The sequence below is a fragment of the Canis aureus genome, chromosome X (genome assembly GCF_053574225.1).
Source record: "Canis aureus isolate CA01 chromosome X, VMU_Caureus_v.1.0, whole genome shotgun sequence".
Classification (NCBI taxonomy): Eukaryota; Metazoa; Chordata; class Mammalia; order Carnivora; family Canidae; genus Canis; species Canis aureus.
In genome coordinates this window covers 68,088,049-68,109,913 of record NC_135649.1, presented here as the reverse complement: position 1 = coordinate 68,109,913, position 21,865 = coordinate 68,088,049, and the positions used below count along the sequence as shown (strand labels likewise).

The following is a 21,865-nucleotide window of genomic DNA, read 5'->3' as shown; positions in this document are numbered from 1 at the left end:
ATGGTGAGAAAATGATTCTCGTGCCCTTCTCTTTCTAGCAATCTGATTACATTAAAGAGGTCGCAGTGTGGAGCTCTTCTTCCACCTCTATAATGCTTGCTAATCTTCTTTTGGAACAAAGCAAGAGCAGGCCTCAGGCTTGAAGCCATTGACAGGCATTGAGATCTGCATAGGATTTAATTACTCTGCCCACTTTCCACTGTATTCATTTTTACAGTGACTTTCTCTTTAGGGCAAGCAAAACTCCTTCTGTTTTGGTTTTGTGGGGTGCCAAAGACAATTTCCTTTCATAGAAATTTATTTAGGCAAAAAAAACGTTCCCGCCGAGAAAAAGGTACAGTCGGCTGTTGATAGAACCAATGGTGGGATGCCTGGATGGCTCAGTGGTGGAGCGTCTGCTTTTGGGTCAGGTCATGATCCCAGGGTCCTAGGATCAAGTCCTGCATTGGGCTCCCCACGGGAGGCCTGCTTCTCCCTCTGCCTATGTCCCTGCCTCTCTCTGTGTGTCTCTCATGAATAAAATAAAAATAAAATATTTTTAAAAGAACTGGTGGGGCCCAGATAGGGCAAAGCTCACCCAAGGGGTACCTACATGGCTGAAACTTGAGCACCACTGGAATGTGGCATTCAATCAGCACCGAGTTCATCAGTGTGGTCTCTAAGGCTCTGCACAGTCTGCTCTTACTAGCGTCCTGGATTTCCTTGGCCCTTAGTCTCCTCTGTCCCCCATACTATACCCTTCCATGCCTGCCAGCCTTTGATCAAGCTATGCCCTCCACAGTGTCTCTCCCACATCCCTTGTCTACCCATCAAACACAAACTCATTCTTCAAGACTCAATGTATATGGTACCTCCTCCAGGAAGCTGACCTTTGGCAAAGCACTAGATTCACTTATTTCCCTGTTCCGATGTCTCTCCCATGACTGTAATTATTTGCTTATAGGCCCTTATCTTCTACCCTGTTGGTTCCAAATGTATTTTATGAGGAAAACTTAGGGGTTGGGGGTGCGGGGAAGAGAATAAAATGTAACTCTGAGTGAGGCCTGTGTGCAGTGATTGGGCCCTGGAGGCTATCACAGCTCCTGGGATCAACTTGGAATTAAGGTTTTCCAGATGCCAAACCAGAGCCTACAAACAGGCCACAAAGCCTATCTGGGGACTGCTACTGGGGGGTTGTTGCAGGTCACATGTATTGGGGTGCCTTTGGGATTAATACCTAGGCTCTAGGGGCTTTTGGGTGGCTCCATCAGTTAAGTGTCTGCCTTCGGCTCAAGCTACAATCCTAGGGCCCTGGGATCATGGGCTCCCTGCTCAGCAGGGAGCTTCTCCCTCTCCCTCTGCTGCTCCCCCTGCTTGCACTCAATTCTCTCTCTCTCTCTCTCTCTCTCTCTCAAATAAATAAGATATTTTTTTAAAAACCCACCTAGGATCTAAAGAAAGGAGGTAGTATTGGTTCAAGGGAAAAGGTGGGCTGTGATGCTGTCCTAATGACAGCCTCAGCTGACCCCAGAAGAAGCTGTGGAACTGGGTTAGCCCTTCAGAGTCATTCTGACTCAGGGTGAGGGGATCAGGCATTGATACCATGGCACATCGGCCAGTCTTTAGATGCAGTCTGCCTCCAGGGAGTGAACTTGGCCTTGGGCGAGGCAGCACTCCTCTGAGGAAGTGGCTGGACAAGGCCCAAAGAGGATTTTCGGCCAGCAGCACTGGGTCCTGGGGGGACCTGGAGGGGCATTACTGTGTCTCCCATAAGAGCCTGATCAGAGCCCGTGCTCTGAGGCCTCAGTGCTGGGGAGGCAAGGAATAGTGATTTGGAGGGCAGAGTGTGTGGCTGTCAAGAGGTGGTGACTGGAAGAGCCTACTAAGCATTTGTTAAAAAAATAAATGACTGAGGGGCACCAGGGTGGCTCAGTCTGGGAAGCATCCAAATCTATGTTTCAGCTCAGGTCGTGGTCTCAGGGTAGTAAGATCAAGCCCCGTGTCAGGCTTCATGCTCAGTGCAGTGTGCTTCAGATTCTCTCTCTCCCTCTCCCTCTGCCCCTCCTGCTTGTGCTCCCTCTCCCTCTCTCAAATAAATAAAGAAATCTTTTTTTAAAAAAAGGAAAAAATGGCTGAGTATGATGTTCTAGGTACTGTGCTTAAGGCAAGGGGCCAGAGACAAACAAGTTGAGGGGAACTTGGGATATACAAGTATATATATATATATATATGTACAAGTATACCTGGGATAACAAGTATGTAAAGAGATTATTCGAGAACATTGTGGTAAGTGCTACAAGTGTCTACTAACAACCCTGCATCCACAGCACTTTGTTCTTACTTCTCTTGGAGGCCTTATCATAGGACCTTTCTAACAACCCTCTAGGGTGTGATTTATGGTCTTCACTCTATGCGTGTGACAACTGAGATCCAGAGACTCACTTTTTTAAAAAAGATTTTATTTATTTATTCATGAGAGACACAGAGAGAGAGGCAGAGATGTAGGCAGAGGGAGAAGCAGGCCCCGCAGGGAACCCGATGTGGGACTTGATCTCAGGACCCCGGGATCATGACCTGAGCCAAAAGCAGATGCCCAACCACTGAGCCACCCAGGCACCCTGGGGGTTCACTTTAGATGGCACTGCTGGACAGATCCCCCAAGCCAAGCCGGCACCTCGAATGGTCTGGCTGCATAGCCCATGCCCTCTCCTCTACACCACCCAGCCCCACTCAAAGCCACATGCAGTCCTTTGCACTTTGCAAGTTGCTTATTACATACGTTTCATCTTGTCATAGCCCTGTGAGGGAGCAGAATTGAGGTGTCAGAAGAAAGTAGGTTTTTACATTTATTTTCTTAACCTGCTTGCTATGCTTTTAGAAATAAATATATTCCGATCGTATTTATAACAGTGACATTCAGGACTCCTGGGTGGCTCAGCAGTTGAGCATCTGCTTTTGGCACAGGGCATAATCCTGGAGTTTCAGGATCCAGTCCCACATCGGGCTCCCTGTGAGGAGTCTGCTTCTCCCTCTGCCTATGCTCTGCTCTCTCTGTGTCTCTCATGAATAAATAAAATGTTAAAAAATATAAATGACAAAAAAGTATAACAGTGGCATTCTTTTTTTAAATGGACATCTATGGACACATTGCACAAAATATAGTATATCCTAATGATAGAATATTGTTCAGCCATAGAAAGGAGTAAAGTTCAAATCCATGTGACAATATGGGTGAACCTTGAAGATATTCTAAGTGAAGGAAGCCAGACACAAAAGAACAAATACATGATCCCACCTCGGCAAAATATCTAGAATAGGCAAAGTCATAGGAACAGAAAGTAGACTGGAAGTTACCAAGGGCTAGGAGGAGAGAGGAATGGAAATTCAGTGCTTCACTGTTTCCGCTTGGGGTGATGACAAATTTTGGAAATGGATAGGGTGATGGTTGTACAACAGTGTGACTATAGTTAATGCCACCAAACTGTACACTTCCAATGATTAAAATGGTGAATTTTATGTTATACCTAGTTTACCACAATACAAAAAATAGTTTAAAAAAAGATATGAGAAAAAAAATTAAAAAATAAAAAAAGATATGAGAGACTTTAGAAGATTATAGGAATAAGATTTTAAAAGGTTGGATACAAAACCGATAGGATAATAAAACTGTAACCTTTGGTGTTATCTTTCCTACTGGACAGAAACAACTTTCATTTTGACCAGACAAAAATCATTCACAACTTGGCAGTCTTCTCCAAGGTAACTTTTTAACTTTAGAGATTAGACCTTAATAGTGAATAGTCAAGCAACCTCATAGATGATACACTCATATGTTCTTTTTTTTAAATATTTTATTTATTTATTCATGAGAGACACAGAGAGAGAGAGAGGCAGAGACACAGACAGAGGGAGAAGCAGGCTCCACGCAGGCAGCCCGATGTGGAACTCGATCCCGGGTCTCCAGGATCACGCCCTGGGCTGAAGGCGGCGCCAAACTACTGAGTCACCCAGGCTGCCCACACTTACATGTTCTTGAAAGAATGCTCAGCAATCTTTTTTGCCTTGATGTCTAGTTTTTGGTAATTTTTTCACACCTCAAATAATGCATGACAAACCACGCTCCCATGTAACTCTCCTTGAAAGAACCTTAACTTGAAGTCCGACTCTCATGTGGCATTAACATCTTGCTGGCATCTTCTATGTGGCAGCCAGTGAGTGGAGTCCTGGGTTACTCGTCAGTCCCAAGTTAGTCTATAATTGCATATTACCGCCAGACCCATCTTTCAAAGCACCACTTTCATTGTGTTCCTCCCACACACAGAATTGAAATGACTCCTGATCTAGCCCACATTTTGCAGACTGGCTCACTGAAGCCTCTGGAATCTAGCCTGGATAGAGACTTGGAAAGGAGCTTTCAAGTCTCATCGCACTGATCCCCAGCCAGGTTGGTCTGTCCCAACACCTTGCTGTGTCTCAGACCTATGCTGGAGCATATATTCCACCTTTTTGTCCCTGGCCCCTCTCTTATCCTAACAGGCCTATGGCGATTTCCTAAACTTGTCATAAATTTTGTTTGCTGTGTTATTTTCTTTTCTTTTTTTTAAGATTTTATTTATTTACTCATAAGAGACAATACAGAGAGAGAGAGACAGAGAGACAGAGAGAGGCAGAGACACAGGCAGAAGAAGCAGGCTCCATGCAGGGAGCCCGATGTGGGACTGGATCCTGGGACTCCAGGATCACGCCCTGGGCTGAAGGTGGCACTAAACCACTGAGCCACCCGGGCTGCCCTTTTCTGTTTATTTTTTTAATATCTACTCTTGAGGTGCCTGGGTGACTCAGTCAGTTGAGCGTCTGACTCTTGATTTTGGCACAGGTCATGATCTCAGGGTCTTGGTTGGGACTGAGCCCTAAAGTGGGCTCTGTGCTCAGCATGGAGTCTGTTTGTCCCTCTCCCTCTGTTCCTTCCCCTGCTCCCTCTCATAAATAAATAAATAAATAAATAAATAAATAAATAAATAATAAATAAATAAATAAATAAATAAATAAAGTTTTTAAAAAATAATCTACTCTCTTTAAAAAGTTTCTACTGGGGGGCACCTGGGAGGCTCAGTCGGTTAAGCGTCTGCCTTCAGCTCAGGTCATGATCCCAGAGTCCTGGGATGGAGCCCTGCATCGGGCTCCCTACTCAGTGGGGAACCTGCTTCTCCTTCTCAGGCTCCCCCTGCTTGTGCACATTCTCTCCCTCTCCCTCTCCCTCTCCCTCTTCCTCTCCCTGTCAAATAAATAAATGAGGGGATCCCTGGGTGGCTCAGTGGTTTGGCGCCTACCTTTGGCCCAGGGCGCGATCCTGGAGTCCCGGAATCGAGTCCCACGTGGGCTCCCAGCATGGAGCCTGCTTCTCCCTCTGCCTCTCTCTCTCTCTCTCTCTCTCTCTCTCTCTCTCTCTCTCTATATATATATATATATATATATATATATATATATATAAAATAAATAAATAAATAAATAAATAAATAAATAAATAAATAAATAAAATATTGGGACACCTGGGTGGCTCAGCGGTTGAACGTCTGCTTTCAGTTTGGGGCGTGATCCCGGCATCCGGGATCGAGTCCTGCGTCAGGCTCCCTGCGGGGAGGCTGCTTCTCCCTCTGCCTATGTCTCTGTCTCTCTATCTCTCATGAATAAATAAATCTTTTATAAAATAAACAATAAATGAAATATTAAAAAAATAAAATAAAAAATAAAGTTTTTACTTGCCCAGAGCTGCAATTTTGATGTGCTATTTAAAGGAAAATGTTGGGGATGCCTGCGTGGCTCAGTGGTTGAGCGTCTGCCTTTGGCTCAGGGCCTGATGTCTTCTCCCTCTGCCTGTGTCTCTGCCTCTCTCTCTCTGTGTGTCTCTCGTAAATAAATAAATTAAAATCTTTAAAAAAAATAAAGGAAAAAGTTGATCTGAGTACTACCTGAAATCACATCTATTTCCTGCTTGATTGTGTCCTAATTGTTTGACATGCTTGGCCTTACTTGAAGATTATGAGTTCTTTGAGGACAAGTACCATGGCTTTGGTGTTCCTCCAGCACACAGCACTAAGACCTAGGCACTTGGTGGCATGTCCCCAGGACGTACCCTTTGGTTGACTCGGTGTCCCATCTTCTTCGGTAAGCTTTTCATCAGAACATGGATGGCTTTCCTTTTGTCCCTTTAGTGTGCACGGAAACATTGAAAATGTCCTCCCAGTCCTCCCAGGGACGTATATGCTGGCTGGAGCAACAAAAACAGGTGTTCCTGGGGAGGCAGGCACACCCAGCTCCCTCTTGGCCACCTTCCCTGGTTGTTGCCTTAAATAAGAAGCCTCCCTAGCCCTTTAGTTTCCTCACGGATGAAATGCCAAGAATGACAGTTCCCACCTGGCCTACCTCATAAAACGGACAGGAGGCTCCTGTGTGAAGCGACAGCTCCATAAGTGCTTTGTAAACAAGAAAATGATTTCCATATTTTAGTCAAATGATACCATGAAAATTAGCTAAGAACACAAGCTGGCTGAATAAAGAATGTCACAAGGCAGTTTCCCAAGCTCCAAATCAGTCCCTGTGGCACTCGCTCGACAATTGCCGAAAGATTCCTAAAAGCTCACTTGAGATGGGTCATGAAGCCTGTGTGGAGGTTAAGTAAAGGCTGAGAGTGGGGAGGGGTAGCCTATCTTGAAGACAAGGTAGCTGGTGAGGAGGCTAGCTGGACTGCACAGGAGGCAAATGTGAAGGGGCAATGGGAGAAACGCAAGGTGTGGGAGACAGTAGAGGCCGCCAGTGCCAGCTGAGAGAAGTCAGTGGGTGGTTCTTGAAGGGAGGAGCATGTGAGGAAACTATGCTTTAGAATGCAGATTCCTCTAAGATCAGGCTTCTTGTCCTCCTTATTACCTATGTACCATTTATGTGTTTTTCTTGCAAAATAAGGTACAGACTCATCATTCCAAAAAAAAGAAGAAAGAAAGAAAGAAAGAAAGAAAGAAAGAAAGAAAGAAAGAAAGAAAGAAAGAAAGAAAAGTAGACCAACAGGTCTTTAGAATGAAAAATGAAAGTCCACTTTAACTCAGCCCTCTCCTTCACTGGCCAATTGCAGCCTCTTTCAAGGACTACACCTGTTATCAGCATGTGGTGACTCATTCCAGATCTTTTCCTATTAATATGCCTACTTATGTGTGTCTATGTGTCTGTGTGTATATGTATTCTTTTATTATTTTTTAAATTTTATTGTTTATTTTTTTATTTGAGAGAGAGAGAAAGCATGAGCAGGGGAGGGGCAAAGGGAGAAGTAGGCTCTCCAATGAGCAGGGAGCCCAATGCAGGGCTTGATCCCAAGACTCTGGGATCGTGACCTGAGCCGAAGGCAGACACCTAACTGACTGAACCACCCAGGTGCCCCCATATCTTTTTATATAAATGGGATTCTATTGTACCTTTTGTACAGAGCTTTGATGTTTTCTAAATTTAATATGTCTATGGACATCTTTCTATAACAGGGTATTTTTTCTTTTGAGAGGCCATATAGCATTCCTTAATAAGAATACCTCACAATTTGTTTAACCAATCCTCTATTGATGATGACGTCTGCAATTCATTTTACTTTTTCTATTTCCTTTCGTGTCTTTAAAGTAACATATGCATGTAGCAAGGGAAATTAAACAGTATATACGAGTAGTTCATGAAGAAAGTAATTCTCCCACCTATCCCCAACTCCCCATCCCACCTTAACAGCCTCCCTCTCAAGAGGCATCCACAGTTACCAGTTTCCTGTGTGTCCTTCCAGAAATTGTCCATGCATATACCAGTGTGTGTGTGTGTGTGTGTGTGTGTGTGTGTGAGAGAGAGAGAGAGAGAGAGAGAGGAGAGGGAGGGAAGGGGCAGAGAAAGAGAGAACATTCCATATAAGTACATATTGTAGCTCCATGGTTCTTCTTAATGGCTGCAGAATGTGGTGTTGTGTGGCCACGCCACAATATATTGAACCTATTTTCTGTGGAAAGGGGTTATTGCCAGCATGTAACTATTACGTGTAGTACTGCAATGTATATCTTTGCCCATGGATCTTCCTGTGAGCTCCGTCTCTAGTGTAAATTCCCAGAAGTGACATTGTCAGGGAAAAAGGAATGTGCGTTTAGACTTTTGACACGTAAGGCCAAATTGTCCTCCAAAGAAGTTGTCTCGGTTGACCATCCTACTGGCCATGTATGAGAGAGAGTGCCTGCTGCTCCATACCCTCTCTCCCTATCATGGCACGTTATAAAACCTTTCCTCTGCACTGGGGAAGAGAGGAGACACCTGAGGTAGTTATGCGGGAGTGTACTCAGGGAAGGCAGAGATTGCCCAGTTGTTCCCCATGAGTATGATTGTGACTCCTAAGGGCCCGATTGTGGATGTAACCTCACAAACATTGTGTCCCAAGAATTTAGGTATCTAGGGGCTCCCAGAAATGACTCATGATCCACAAACCCACACAGTGCAGGTCCTTGACCATCAAAGAGGTTATTTTGTTTCTTGCCACCCCTTCCAGCCTCACACAGAACCTCTTCTGGACCTCCTTATGTGCCTCACCAGCTAGAACTGAGAAGCCTGGATGGCATTCTGTTGGAGACTGGACCTCCAACGAAATGTATTTTCACCCACTGTCCCCACGTTCACACACACACAGCAAAAGAACGGCATATGTATCTTAAGACCCAGGGTGAGAAACACAAGCCCAGGCCTTGTCATGCGCAGCTCTCATGTGGTCTGGGTTCCCAGAAACTGTAGGTCAGTTGGCCTCTTTTAGGTTGAGAGAACAAGGATGTGCTTAAGCGTCCTTGGGTGGCAGGGCATGAGTGTAAGGAGTGTAAGGAGTCATGTATAAGTGAAGGGAAAGCAGCCATCTCTGGCAGCCACTACCCTTCGAAACTGATGCCTCAGGAGTGCTAGACAAGATAAGCACAGTGTCTGCCACTTCTACCACTCATCTTCACTCTGTAGTGGCCTCTCCCGATGCTCTCTGTGGACTTGCTCCCGCCCACTTCCCATGGCTTCTGCTTATTGCTACCTCCCTGGGCATGTCTTGGCTTCTGGGCCATCCCACTGCATGTGCTCCTCCATATGTAATATGTCACACCGCGTTCCCCAGGAAAGGACTCTCACTGGGTTGGTTGGTCACTCTGGAGTCTGGAACATCCCTGTCAGCCTGGGTCCTCATTGTGCAACACCCAGAGACTACTGGGCACTCTCAGACCCAGCTGAAGATGGCTACCAATGACTCAGGCACAGGCCCCCTACTCTGTTCAGTTGTGACCAAAAGCACACACGGTACTATGAGAGTCCTTTCTAATACATTAGGCTAAAGGCCAAATTTAGCAAATTCCCTGGGTTGTTGATATACTTCTGTCTCCAAATGTAGAGGGTCACTGTGTTACATGGAGAAGAGTACAAGCTTTGTCACCAGACAGACCTAAGTTCAAATGCTGATTGTCCCTAACTGTGCAGCTTTGGACAGGTTTCTTGCCTTCTCCATGCCCTCACCGTAAAATGGACCTCCTAATATCTACCTTGTTGTGTTGTTGGGAAAACTAGTGTAGACAAAGAATACAAAGCGCCCACTGCAGTGCCTGGTACATAAAGGTGTTCAAGTGGTATTAACTATTGTGATTATTAAGCTAACTTTTTTTTTTTTTTAAAAAGTTAAACCTTCTGGCTTTATCCCCTAAAGCTGCCAGTAAATGAGAGTGTGCTCACATTTTCTTAAGGATTCTGTTTATTTATTTGAGAGAGAGAGAGCAGCAGGAGAGACAGCACGAGCAGGGGGAGGGAAGGGGCAGAGGAGAGGAAGAGGCAGACTCCCCACTGAGGGAGCACAAGGCAGCTTGATCCCAGAACCCTGGGATCATGACCTGAGCCCATAGCATAGCAGATGCTCAACTGACTGAGCCACCCAGGCACCCCTGTGCTTGCATTTCTAGAGATGCATTTGAATTTCTCAAGTGAAATCCCACCAGTCACCTCAAATATTTCCTCTTATTGATGGTCAGTACCAAAGGGAAAAAAGCCTTTTCTTTCTGCTGTTCATTTAGCTTTGAGACAAGGCAAGCCATCTCATCAATTTGCAAACGTTATACTTACAAATTCTGTCTGTCTCTGGTGGTGCCACACTGGAGTTCTATTCTATTCCCTGGACATTTTCCCCATTTTTATTGGAATTTATTGCTGGGAAAGGCACCTTCCCTGCCGGCACAGGGCTCTGGCCAGGACCCCACATGGCAGTAGGGAGAGTATCTCCGTTTAATACACAGTTACAAGTCACCCCCCACCCCCGGGAAGGGCCTCCTTCACGCTGCTTTCTTCCAGAAGCTAAGGTATTCTCTGGCAGGGGGTGGGGGGATGTTCCACAGGTTATTGGTCTCTCCATTGATGGGTATTGAGATTTAGTTCTTTTTTTTAAGATTTTATTTTATTATTTATTCATGAGAGACACACACACACAGAGGCAGAGACACAGGCAGAGGTAGAAGCAGGCTCCATGTAGGGAGCCTGATGTGGGATTCGATCCCAAGACTCCAGGATTACTCCTTGGGCCAAAGGCAGGCGCTAAACTGCTGAGCCACCCAGGGATCCCGGAGATTTAGTTCTTAAAATTCATTCCTTCGCTCGACAATAAGCACCCCTACTTCATGCCAGGCATGAGGCCAGGGCTGGGGATACAGAGGTGAACAAACAGACAAGGTTTCCAGTTTCCCCCAGTTGCCAACACTGTGGCAATGAGCGTTCTTGTTTCATATTATCTGTGTGTGCGTGTATAACTAGTTCCCTAGTAAAGCTTTATGACAGTGTAGGTACTGGATCAAATAGTGTGTGAATAGCTACTTTGGATACATACCAGAATCTTGCCCTCCCAAAAAGCTGAAAAATTTACACATCCGCTTTTGCCCTCAACCATTGCTCTCCTAAGTATATATCCTAGAGAAACTCTCATGCAGGTGAACAGTGGCATATAGACTCTGAATGTTCATGACAGCCTTGTTTATGAGAGCAGTAAAGTTGAGAAACAGTGGGAGAATAGATAAATGCAGTTATTGTACATCCAGACAATGAAATGAAAATGCCTAAACCAGAGCCACCTGTATCCACATGAATATTTCTTGCAAACCTCACAGGGACTGAAGAAAGCAAACCACAGAAGGATATGTGCAGTTCCAGAGAATTTATACGAAGTGGAAGAGTGTGCAAAACAGTACTGCATGTTGTATATTGTTTATGAGCATATACATAGTGCATTTGAAAATATGCGTGTGCATCATAGATACCCAATTCAGGAGAATGGCTACCTCTGTGCAGGAGAATGTGACTGAGGTACACAAGGGGCTTCAACTGAACTATAATATTTTATTTCTTTAAATAACAGTTCTGGGGGGCTCAGTCGGTGAAGCACCTGACTCTTGGTTTTGGCTCGGGTCATGATCTCAGTGTCATGATCTCAGGGTCATGGGATCGAGCCTCGTGTCAGGCTCGATGGAGCCTGCATAAGATTCATTCTCTCTCTCTCCTCCTCCTCCTCCTCCTCCTCCTCCTCCTCCTCCTCCTCTACTCCCAACTTGCACTTGCTCTCTCTCTAAAAAGAAAAAGAAAAGAAAAGAGAACATTCTGGGGCAAATATAGGGAAATGTGTTTGTTCCTAATACTTTTCTGTATGGCTGAAATAGTCCATCATCTAAAAAAAAAAGAATAAAAGAAAAGCAGGGCAGAGGTTTCTGCTGCTCCTTTTTTGTAGATGAAGAAACTGAGGCTCAGACAGGTTTGCAGCCCAGCTCCTCTGGGAGCCTCCCCTTTTGTCCAGGGGCACTGTACAGGTACATCGGAGAGATGTATAATCTCTATGGGAAGAGGCCTTACACCCCAATTCACTGAGAATCGCCTTCTTTCCCAGACTCCAGTATAAATCTTTGGAGTGGATTCATGATTCTTAGCTTCGAGGCCCAAGAGGATGACCACCAAATTTTGGCCTTGTCACCCTAATGCTGGTGCCTGCCTGGCTGTCTGGGGGTTCTGGGTGTACTCGAACGAAATGTGATGAGTGCTTGGGGCAAATGTCAGATCCAGTTCTGATTTGGCAACAGCCTTTACCATGAGCCCACCATTGCAACCTGAGTACAGTGAGAAGAAACAGCATTGCAAAGAGCTTTCTGGAACCATGATGCCTCTGGCCAGCAGCATTAGCCTAATTAGGTGACACAATGGGACCATCAGACTATCAGCAGCACTTGGTCTAAAGCAGAAACTTAGGAGGGGTAGGAAGGGCTGTCCTCTGTGCTTGACCCTGTTGCCATGGTCCCCAAACACTTTTACCTATTATTTCTTTCAATCATTTGTGGCATCCATTAGCAAACAGGATCTAGAGATTTTGAGGCAGACCAGGAAGAGAGTAGTTAACAGCGAAGATAAGAGAGAGTAGGGAAGTAATTAAACAAACAAAAAGCGTGGGCAGAAAGAATTTGGTGCATAGAAACAGGAGGCCCAGAAAACAGGGTTTTTTTTTAAGGAATCTTTTTGAGATGTCAGAGACTGAGGTGGCTAGGTCAGAATTAGCTAAGAAGTACCCATTATGTAGCTGTCATATGTTACAAAAACAGCAACTCTGTGCCCTGGATTTTCCAGAAAAGTCCTAGTCTCAAGTATTTGGTTCTGTTTGTCAGACCAAGAATCCTGCTTTGAAATTAATAAAATAAGGTCACTGTGGTTATAGTAGCTATATAAGTCATCCATGAAAGGCTGATTTAGAATTCACTTTGCCCTCACTAGTTGGCAGGGAATCCCCACAGGGCCTACCCCTGGACCCCAAAGGCCTGAACAAAGTGGCCCTCTATACAGGCAAGAAACATCAAAGTACTTCTGGACTCCATGCCCCTCCACACCCCTACAGCTCTAAAGGGAGGGTGTATCAAGAAAAGCAGAGGTTTTGACCCCACCCAACAGACCTGAGTTTCAACATGCTGTGCATGAGCTCTGTCAACTTGGGCAATGCTCTGAGCCTCAATTTCCTCCTCTGTAAAATGAGAACAATACCCGTGACAGAGGGTTTTTCTGAGCATCAAATGAGGTGTTAACCTTTAAAGCTCATACAAATGTTTATTGCTACAGTTTGTTCCTCCATTCAATAGATAGGTGTCCGCTGCATGCCAGGCACGAGGCTAGGCCTAAGGGACACAGAGATGAGCAAAACAGACAATGTTCCAGCTAGCATGTAGCTTTTAGCCCAGGGGGGTCAGCAAACATTAGCCAAAGAATCACCCAACCCAAAGTCCACATAGAAGAGAGACAGGGTAGTTTCTCTTTGTAAAAGTTGACTCTGGCTGCTATGTAGAGTGAAAGGTTGGGAAATGGAGCTGGAGGCCCTTTAGGGGACTTCTGCCAGCCATGGTAGTCTGGGCTGGGGTGGTGGCAGTGCTGGTAAGAAATGGTCAGATTCTGGATCTGTTTTGGAGGCAGAAGCAATGGCCTTGATGATGGACTGGTGTTTGGGAGTGAGGAGGAGGCAAGTATCTTAGCTAGTTGTGTGCCCAGGGCTAGGGCCACCGGAGCCCTAAAGACAAGCCCCAAGGCTGCTAGGGATACCATGTGGAGGCTGCATTCCTCCTTCTCTTCCCTTAGTGCCAGTGAAGATTGCAAAGATTCCAATGCTTCAATTGGGGTGATCTGCTCAGAGACCAGTATATGTTCTTTAGGTTGTATTTACTTCAAGCCTTTGGCTCGGTATTTCATGTTCTGAGAGGCTGGAAAAGATTCTGAAAAGCGATGGGGAGACAGGAAGGGCCAAAGACAAGGCTGGATTTCATAACAATAGTTAACCATACTTTAGGGCTTTCAAAGGAATTTCACATCAAGTATGTCATATTTTGCCAGTTCAGGCCCAGAGCCATGTCCTGACTCCCAGTCCAGTGGTTCGGGCTACTAAGGGCACTGCCAGGTCCTTAACATTTTGAGGGGCAGGAGGGGGAGGAGAGTGTGTCTCTCCATGAAAAATAAGTTCTAATAGACATTCCAGGCCCTTCTGTATTGAAGCGATTTATTTCATTTGCATTGAGAACGATTGGTAAAAAAAAAAAAAAAAATTGGTATTTTCCCACACTACTTGTCCCCTACACACATCAACAGGACTTTCATTTCTCTCTCCTAGCAGGACCACCCTTCAGAAGCTATTATCTGCTTGATAATCGGGTGAGATTTCTTATCTTTTTTCCTCTCTCAATTAAACTCTGAGGACTGAGGTTCCCATCTGCCTTGGAGCAAACAAATCTTTTGTTATCTCTGTTTCCCAGAAGCTGGAGCACTTTTTTTTTCTTTCTCCAACCTCTATAGTTCTCTTTTCAAAACACTTGACCCTCTTAGTGATTTTTTAACTGCAGGTGGCAAATTAAATTGGTTTCCCAAACCTGGATCAAGCCTTCTCTCCAAAGCCCACTGCTTTTACCCTGCTTATACCCACACCTGAACTCGGAGAGAGAAAAAAATCGCATGCACATTTTCCTAAGTTCTTATATTTCTCTTTCTCAGTGGTCTTACCTCCACACGAAGATAGCCAGATTGCTGGGGAGACATGGCAGGGTGTATTCCCATGGGGTAGGTTTTTCTCTCCACAATGGATAATGGCATCTGTCGTTGAGCATCATCCAGCATGACATTTTCCTCCTCTATGGGAAGACAGAGGTAGCAGGAGATGCCAAAGCCTCCGGTTAAAGCTGAGAAAGGAGCCAGGGGAAGTGGAATGGCTCTCCATTCACAGATACTTGTGGGGTTTGAAGATGACAGGGAAGAGAAGGTGAAGATGGAACAGTGCAGAAAAGGCAGGGGGATGAGAAAGAGGAAGGCAAGAGGGGTAATTTGCAAGTAGAAATCAAACTATTAGAGGAGTAAAAGAAACTCTGATATTCTGTTGAAAACTATGCATACTTTAATACTATTATATAAACTAATATAATAAATTCTATCCTGATATATAAAATATAAATATAAGGAGAGGGGTGCCCGACTGGCTCAGTTGGTGGAGCACGCGACTCTTGATCTTCGGGGTTATGGGTTCGAGCCCCACATTAGGTGCAGACATGACTTAAATAAAATCTTTCAAAAAATAAATACAAGTACAGTTTTATTTTTACAAAAATGCCACATTTGTGGCATTTGTTAAAACCTCAAATGGTACTGGAGGATTTAAAGTGGAAAGTACAGGTCAGGGTCCTTTCCTCTCTCATAAAGCCCTCCTCATCCCCGCCCTCCAGAAGCCATCAATGGTAACAGTTACTTGTGTGTCTGCAGACTTGCTCTGTGCACACATAAATATGTGTAGTTTCTTTTTTATTTATTTTATTTATTTATATTATTTATTTATATTTATTTATTTATCTATTTTATTTATTTATTGCTTAAATTTTAAGTAGGCTCCATGCCCAATGTGGGGCTTGAACTCACAACCCCGAGATCAAGAGTTATATGCTCTATTGACTGAGCCAGCCTGGTGTCCTATGTGTGCTTTCTATGTGCACAAATGAGATCATAACTGCACATGCTGGCCATTCCTTGCTCTTTTTTTTCCCTTAAACTTAACAATAATATTCTGAAGTTTTTGCAGTTCTACTCATAGAGATCTACTTTATTCTTCATAATGGCTGCATGGCATCCCATTGGTGGTATGTGAAACACATCTTCTGTTGATAGACATTTACCTGAAATACAAAGTCCAGCACAACACTATCCAATAGAAATGCAATGTGAACCAAAAATGTGAGCCACCTTTGAAATTTTGAATTTTCTAGTAGTAGCCACATTTTCCCCCTACTAATTTGAAATGCCACCTTTATTATACATTACCATGTATAATATACCTATATTATACATTTAGAGATGCCCATATGGGGGTGCCTGGATGGCTCAGTCGTTTAGGCATTAAGCAGCTGCCTTCTGCTCAGGTCATGATCCCTGAGTCCTGGGATCAAGCCCTGTATCAGGCTCCCTGCTCAGTGGGGAGCCTGCTTCTCCCTCTGCCCCTCCTCCTGCCCATGCTTTCTTTCTCTCTCTCTCTCTCTCTCTCTCAAATTAATTAAAGATATATTTTTTAAATGCCCATATATACATGAATTTGTTTTGGACTATTTTATTTCATTCACCAATTTGCCAGTTTTGACACCAATGTCCCCCACTTCCAGCAGCCATATGTAAAAAGTAAAAATAAAGAGATGAAATTAATTTTAATTACATAGTACATTTAGTCCAGTATATCAAAAACATTATTTCAACATGAAATCAATATTAAAAGTGATCAGTGAGACATTTTACATTCTTTGTTTCATATTAAGTCTTTATTTACTTTTATTTATTTATTTTTTTGAGTAGGCTCTGTGCCCAGTGGGGCTTGCACTCATGACCCTGAGATCAAGACCTGAGCTGATACCAAGGGTCAGACACTTAACCGACTGAGCCCCCTGGGCGCCCCCTCACATCAAGTCTTTCAAGTCAGGTGTGTGTTTTATACTTACCACACATTTCAACTCAGACCAGCCAGTTTCGAGTGCTTGCGAGCCACATGTGGCAGGTCTAATAGGCAGAGGTCCAAAGCGTCACCACCTCTGGTGGGTGGGAACAGATCAGAAGGACAAAAGCTGAGGACAAAAACCTTAGCTTCACCCTGTGGGGCAACTCAGGGAGCCTCTTGGGGCCTTGATGTGTGGACCCCCATAAAGGCACCGCATACTGGCCCAGTACACGACTGAGCAGCTAACGCAAGTACAAAAGGCCCTATTCCTCCACCCACCATGGGCTTCTCATTGTACTTGTCACTGTGCTCAAGAGTCAATGCCCCATTTCCTTTTTTTTCAAAAGCAGAGTGGTGTGGCAACAGCACTCTGAGGAAAGCCCTGGTGCTAGGGTCAGGGAGGGTGTGGTGGGAGGAACCCACATTGTGGCTTACTCAACTGCGAGATCTTAACCAGTGGCCCCATAGCCGCAGTGGTATCTGGCGACAGTGGTAGCAGCCATGGCAACACAGCCTAGAGCATGGAATGGTGAGCATGGGGTATGCACGACTGCATACTGTGAGGGGGGGTCACATCGGGGTTTGAGTGGGATTGGGGTTTGGCACCTGGAGGGGTGCTGGCAGCGTGGGAGGAGGCAGGTGGCTGGAGAGCCCTAGGGACAGGGAAACCAGTTTGGACTTCGCCTGAGCCAGGCCAGGTTTAGGAAGTATTTGGATTCCACAGCAGGCTTGAGGGCTTGCTTGCCCCTGGGTGGGCGAGAAGCTGAGAAACGTGATTATTCTCTGAAGGGCAGCGTGCTGTTCCTGGACAAAGGCAGTGGCCACATGCCCACTGCCTGACTGATTTCCAAACCAGCCCTCCCCCAACCTCCCCCTCCCCACTGGCCAGTCACCAGAACCAAACCCATGGCAGTGGGCTGGGCCAAGGGCTCAGAGTGAACTCAAGAGCAGAAGAAAGAATTTCTTCTTCTGGCAGCTTGGGAAGGAGCCCCGCTTTACCAGCTCACCCCCAGTTTCTCTTAGGTTGTGTAGGGGTGGTGCACCAACATTCCTCTTTCATTCCTGCTCCTGCCTCCTCCAGCTCTGTGGCCTAGAAACTCTTAGCAGTGTCAGATTCCTGAAACACCAAATAGAACCCAGCTGCTTTCTGCCCTGTCGCATAAGCTGGAGCCTCCCAAGGAGTTGAGCCTGGGCCAGAGAAAAGAACTAGGAAAACAGAGCAGCTTCACAACAAATCAAAATCCCCTATGCACATGGTGGCCTCACCCCAGCTTCCACTGTTCCATCCCCATCTCCCAGATAGCCAAAAGTTGGAACCCCTGCCCACTAGGACTCTTCCCTGAATATTGGTAGCTCAGCACTTAATGCAGAGCCTGGCACGTATGTGGGACCTACCCAATAGAGTTCTCTTGGATGGATGGATGGATGGATAAATAAGGTAGATGGGTGGATTAATGGATTAACATATTCTATATATTATCTTTGCTGTGCCATGTACTTCCAGCGCTCTAAAACTCAAATTTGTCACATCATCACTTTAGTGCCTTCTATTCTGGGCACCTAGGCTCCCACTAATCTCCACTAAGAAAAGGTGATGAGTGTAAGCAGTCAGGAGATTCCTGAGCACAGGCTTGGGAGAATGGTCTCACAGCCTTGTCTCACCTCACATTATAGCTTTTAGGGTCTTCTGGGCTGAATCATCCTACCTCGAGAATCAGGAGCATAGGGGTTGGTTGCAAGTCTTAGCCCTGCTATTCCCTATCTATTTCATTTCCCCTCTCTGAGATTTAGTACTTTGTTCTGTAAAACGCAGCTAAAAATACCATCTCGGATTATGGTAAGGAATAAACGAAAAAAAAACTTATAAGATTGAACACTATGAAATTGCCCTGAAACAATTGAATATCAGCAATTTGGTATGGTTCAGCTTAATGTATAAAGTGCTTTATGAAGTATGAAGCACTGTAATAACTAGCCCTATATTCGTATTCATTGTTCTTAAGAGAATTTGAAAGTCAGAATATTATCTTAGCAATAAGTGGCTAATCCCTTTCACCAGAATACAGGTCAGAATAACAGAAGCAGCTGCTCCTCCACCAATCCCAGATACAGACATTTTCTGGAGCAGTTTGGCCTGGGAAATGGGGACCAGGTATTTGAGAGGACGCTAGACTGGCCCTTGGAAAGCAAAGAGGTAAGGAGAAGGATGATTTGTGGCAACCCCTATATGGAAATGATTTACCCACGAGAGCACAGTAGGAGTTGGTACCTTCTCTTCACCTGGGTGAGAGTGCCCACAGACAGAGCCACACTGTCCCAGGCCACAGGCACTTGGAGGGAGCTGAAAACTGCTGCCTTTCGGCTTTTGTCTCCCTGGTGGTAGCTGTTAAGCTCAGCTCCTCTTGATCCAGCAGAGATCCAGGCCTGACAGAGCTCCAATCTGGAACTGATAGCCACACTGGCCATGTTGGGGGCTGAGAATGTACACATCTCACCATCCTATATATCTGCTAGTCAATCTCAACCCTAGCTGTACAGGTCACTGAGCTTTCAGGCCAGTGGGGGGGATTGTGAGGAGTCAAGAGAAATGCCCATCGATGGACCATACCTTGGTTGGTGGCACCCCAGGTCAAAAAGACCACTGAAGCACTAAGCAAACATTTATAGAGTGTCTGCTCAGTGTTTCCTACTGAGGGCATGATTGGCACGTTGTGCAGGACAATTCTTCATTGTACAAGACACATTGCAGGACATTTAGCTGCAAGATAGGGGTAGGGTGCACCCTGAAAGCTTGAGAGCTGGGTGAGTCCCGGCTGTCAAGGTTCCATAATGACATGTGCTTGATGGCTATGAGCTACCCCATGAGCCCATGTCTGGACGACACTGGCTGGGCCAGCGGAGTCGTGTAAAGTTGCTTGGATAGGGCCTGGGATCCAAGGAAAGAAAAACCAGGAGAGACATCCCCCAGGAGCTTCCCAGCTGGGGTTTCTGCCTCTGGTGGGCAGTGAGCCACTCTGTTCAAGGCCCCAAACCCTGGCCAGCCTTGGCCAGAGAGTCAACCAGGAGAGTGGGGCCAACTCAGCCCAGTGCCCAAGTGTCAGATTCCCAGTGTCAACCAGGAGTCATGACATGTGTTTGAGGAAGTGCAAATTTCCTAACTTGAGCTACAGGCTCCCCATGCTTCCCCATGTTTGACCAGACTTCTGTGTGCTTGGATGGGACAAAATGACAACTGTACCTTCGCTAACCTCTATGTTCACCTTTGCTTCCATTATGAATGCAGGTGGCACATCACAGTAGTATCAGCAGATACCTGTGACATTGCTTCTAACAGGAACCACAGAGGTTTTTATATTTCATTACCATTGCTGCAAGGCATCTTGAAGTATTGTTGTATTCTTGACTACTTCAAAACTATGGCCTTTACTGGACCCACCACTAGATCATGCTACTTAATGTGCTAATAATGAAACCTGGATTGCAGTATTATTAATTTTAAAACATATATTAATAACTTTAAGCATCATTGGCTTCCTTTGTAATTGTATGTTTCTTATTTTATACTTATAAAAACCTTCCAAAGGGACGCATGGGTTGCTCAGTGGTTGGGCACCTGCCTTCGGCTCAGGTCGTGATCCCGGATCCCTGCACCGGGCTCCCTGTGAGGAGCCCACTTCTCCCTCTGCCTATGTCTCTGCTTCTCTCTCTGTGTGTGTGTCTTTCATGAATAAACAAATCTTTAAAAAATAAAAATAAAAACTTTCCAAGAAGGGGGTCCATAGGTCTCCTCAGACTCCCAAAGGAGTCCAGGCTCTATGTCATGAACTCTTGGATGGAGAGTTGGCAGGAAATCGGGCTGACTGGGGTCCAACAGGGAAGGCCTGGAACGCAAGGAGAGGCAACAAGGATGTACGCTCATAGGCACCAAGGGAATGCTAAAGGTTGGGGTGGTTTTTTTTTAGGTTTTATTTATTTATTTGAGAAAGAGAGCAGAGGGAGGGGCAGAGGGAGAGGGAGAAGCAAACTACCTGCTGAGCAAGGAACCCAATGTGGGGCTCCATCCCGGGACTCCAGGATCATGGCCCAAGCCAAAGGCAGACACTTAACCAACTGAGCCACCAAGGCACCCCAAATGCCAAAGGTTTTTAATCAAGAGGCTGCCCAAGTGGTGCTGAGGTTTCCAACCTGGGATTCTAGAGATGGCAGTGGCATTAGTAGAAATAGAGAAATCAGGAGTAAAAGTTTATTCGAGTAGCAGGAAAGGGCTCTTCTTTGTACATATTAAAATGGGGACTAAGGCAGCCCTGGTGGCGCAGCGGTTTAGCGCCGCCTGCAGCCCAGGGCGTGATCCTGGAGACCCGGGATCGAGTCCCACATCGGGCTCCCTGCTTGGTGCCTGCTTCTCCCTCTGCCTGTGTCTCTGCCTCTCTCTCTAGCTGTGTCTCTATGAATAAATAAATAAAATCTTAAAAAAATTAAAATGGGGACTAAAAAAAATGGGCATCCACGTGATTGGCCCTAGAAAATGCAAGAAGGCAGACAGGGAGAGTGCCCATGGCAACAAAAAATATTACTCCTTTTTAAATAAAAGATATTACTCCTTTGGAGTCAATTGCAGTCATCAAGGGAAAAAGGGCAGTGAGAGAAAAGAGGCCAAGCAAGGGGCTGTCCTAGGCTGACTCCCCCAGGAAACAATCTGAGACCCAGCTCTACATGTAGGTTTGTTGTGGCTTGCCTTCTTTGACAGCACCTGGGAGGGAGTGGGGGAAGCAGGGTTGGTCAAGAGGAGGAATTGAACTGAAATCCCCAGACACCTCAGCTGATCCCACGGGGAGCTGGGAGTTGGGATGGTCCTTCCGATGGCCTCGACTGAGTCTGGGCGGCCAGGTCTTCTCCCGCCAACACTCTTTCCCTCCCCAATCTATTGGATGCAGGCTGTCAAACTAAGCAAACAAAACAGTACAGAAATAGGTTCTGTGGCTTCTGCATCCCTCCCTCACTTCTGGGGCAACCCACATCCCAAAGAGGGGATGTCACCACAGTTGCGGTTGGGACACTGCTCACAGGGCCTGCAGGCTCCCCAGGAAATGATACTGCTAGAGCTGCCAAGTAAAAGGAGGTCGGGCTTTGTTTTGAAAGAGAGAAATGTAATAACTTGACTTTTGATTTTGACTTTTATGTCCTTATACCGAAAAAGCAAACGGAATAAGCTACGGCACAGACCAGGCATAAACTCTCCCCAAACTTTGAAATTTAGACAAGCTGTAGGAAACTTGAATCTAGAAAAAAAAAAATCCATCCTTCCTTCCTTCCACAAAAACTTAACAGACTCTGCGTTTGCAA

At 45.5% G+C, this 21,865-nt stretch overlaps 1 protein-coding gene across 9 annotated transcripts in view; it reads left to right on the top strand.

Moving 5' to 3' along the window:
• Window positions 1-21,865, top strand: part of NHSL2 (NHS like 2) — a 254,608-nt gene that overhangs the window by 179,739 nt on the left and 53,004 nt on the right. The window contains exon 1 of one of the 9 annotated variants that reach the window (XM_077890222.1): window positions 16,946-17,051. The exons of the other annotated variants lie outside the window; for them this stretch is intronic. Coding sequence (XP_077746348.1) covers window positions 17,024-17,051 — 28 coding nt within the window. The 5' untranslated portion in view covers window positions 16,946-17,023. Of the gene's footprint in view, window positions 1-16,945; window positions 17,052-21,865 lie in introns of those variants that run through there. 9 annotated transcript variants of the gene reach the window in all.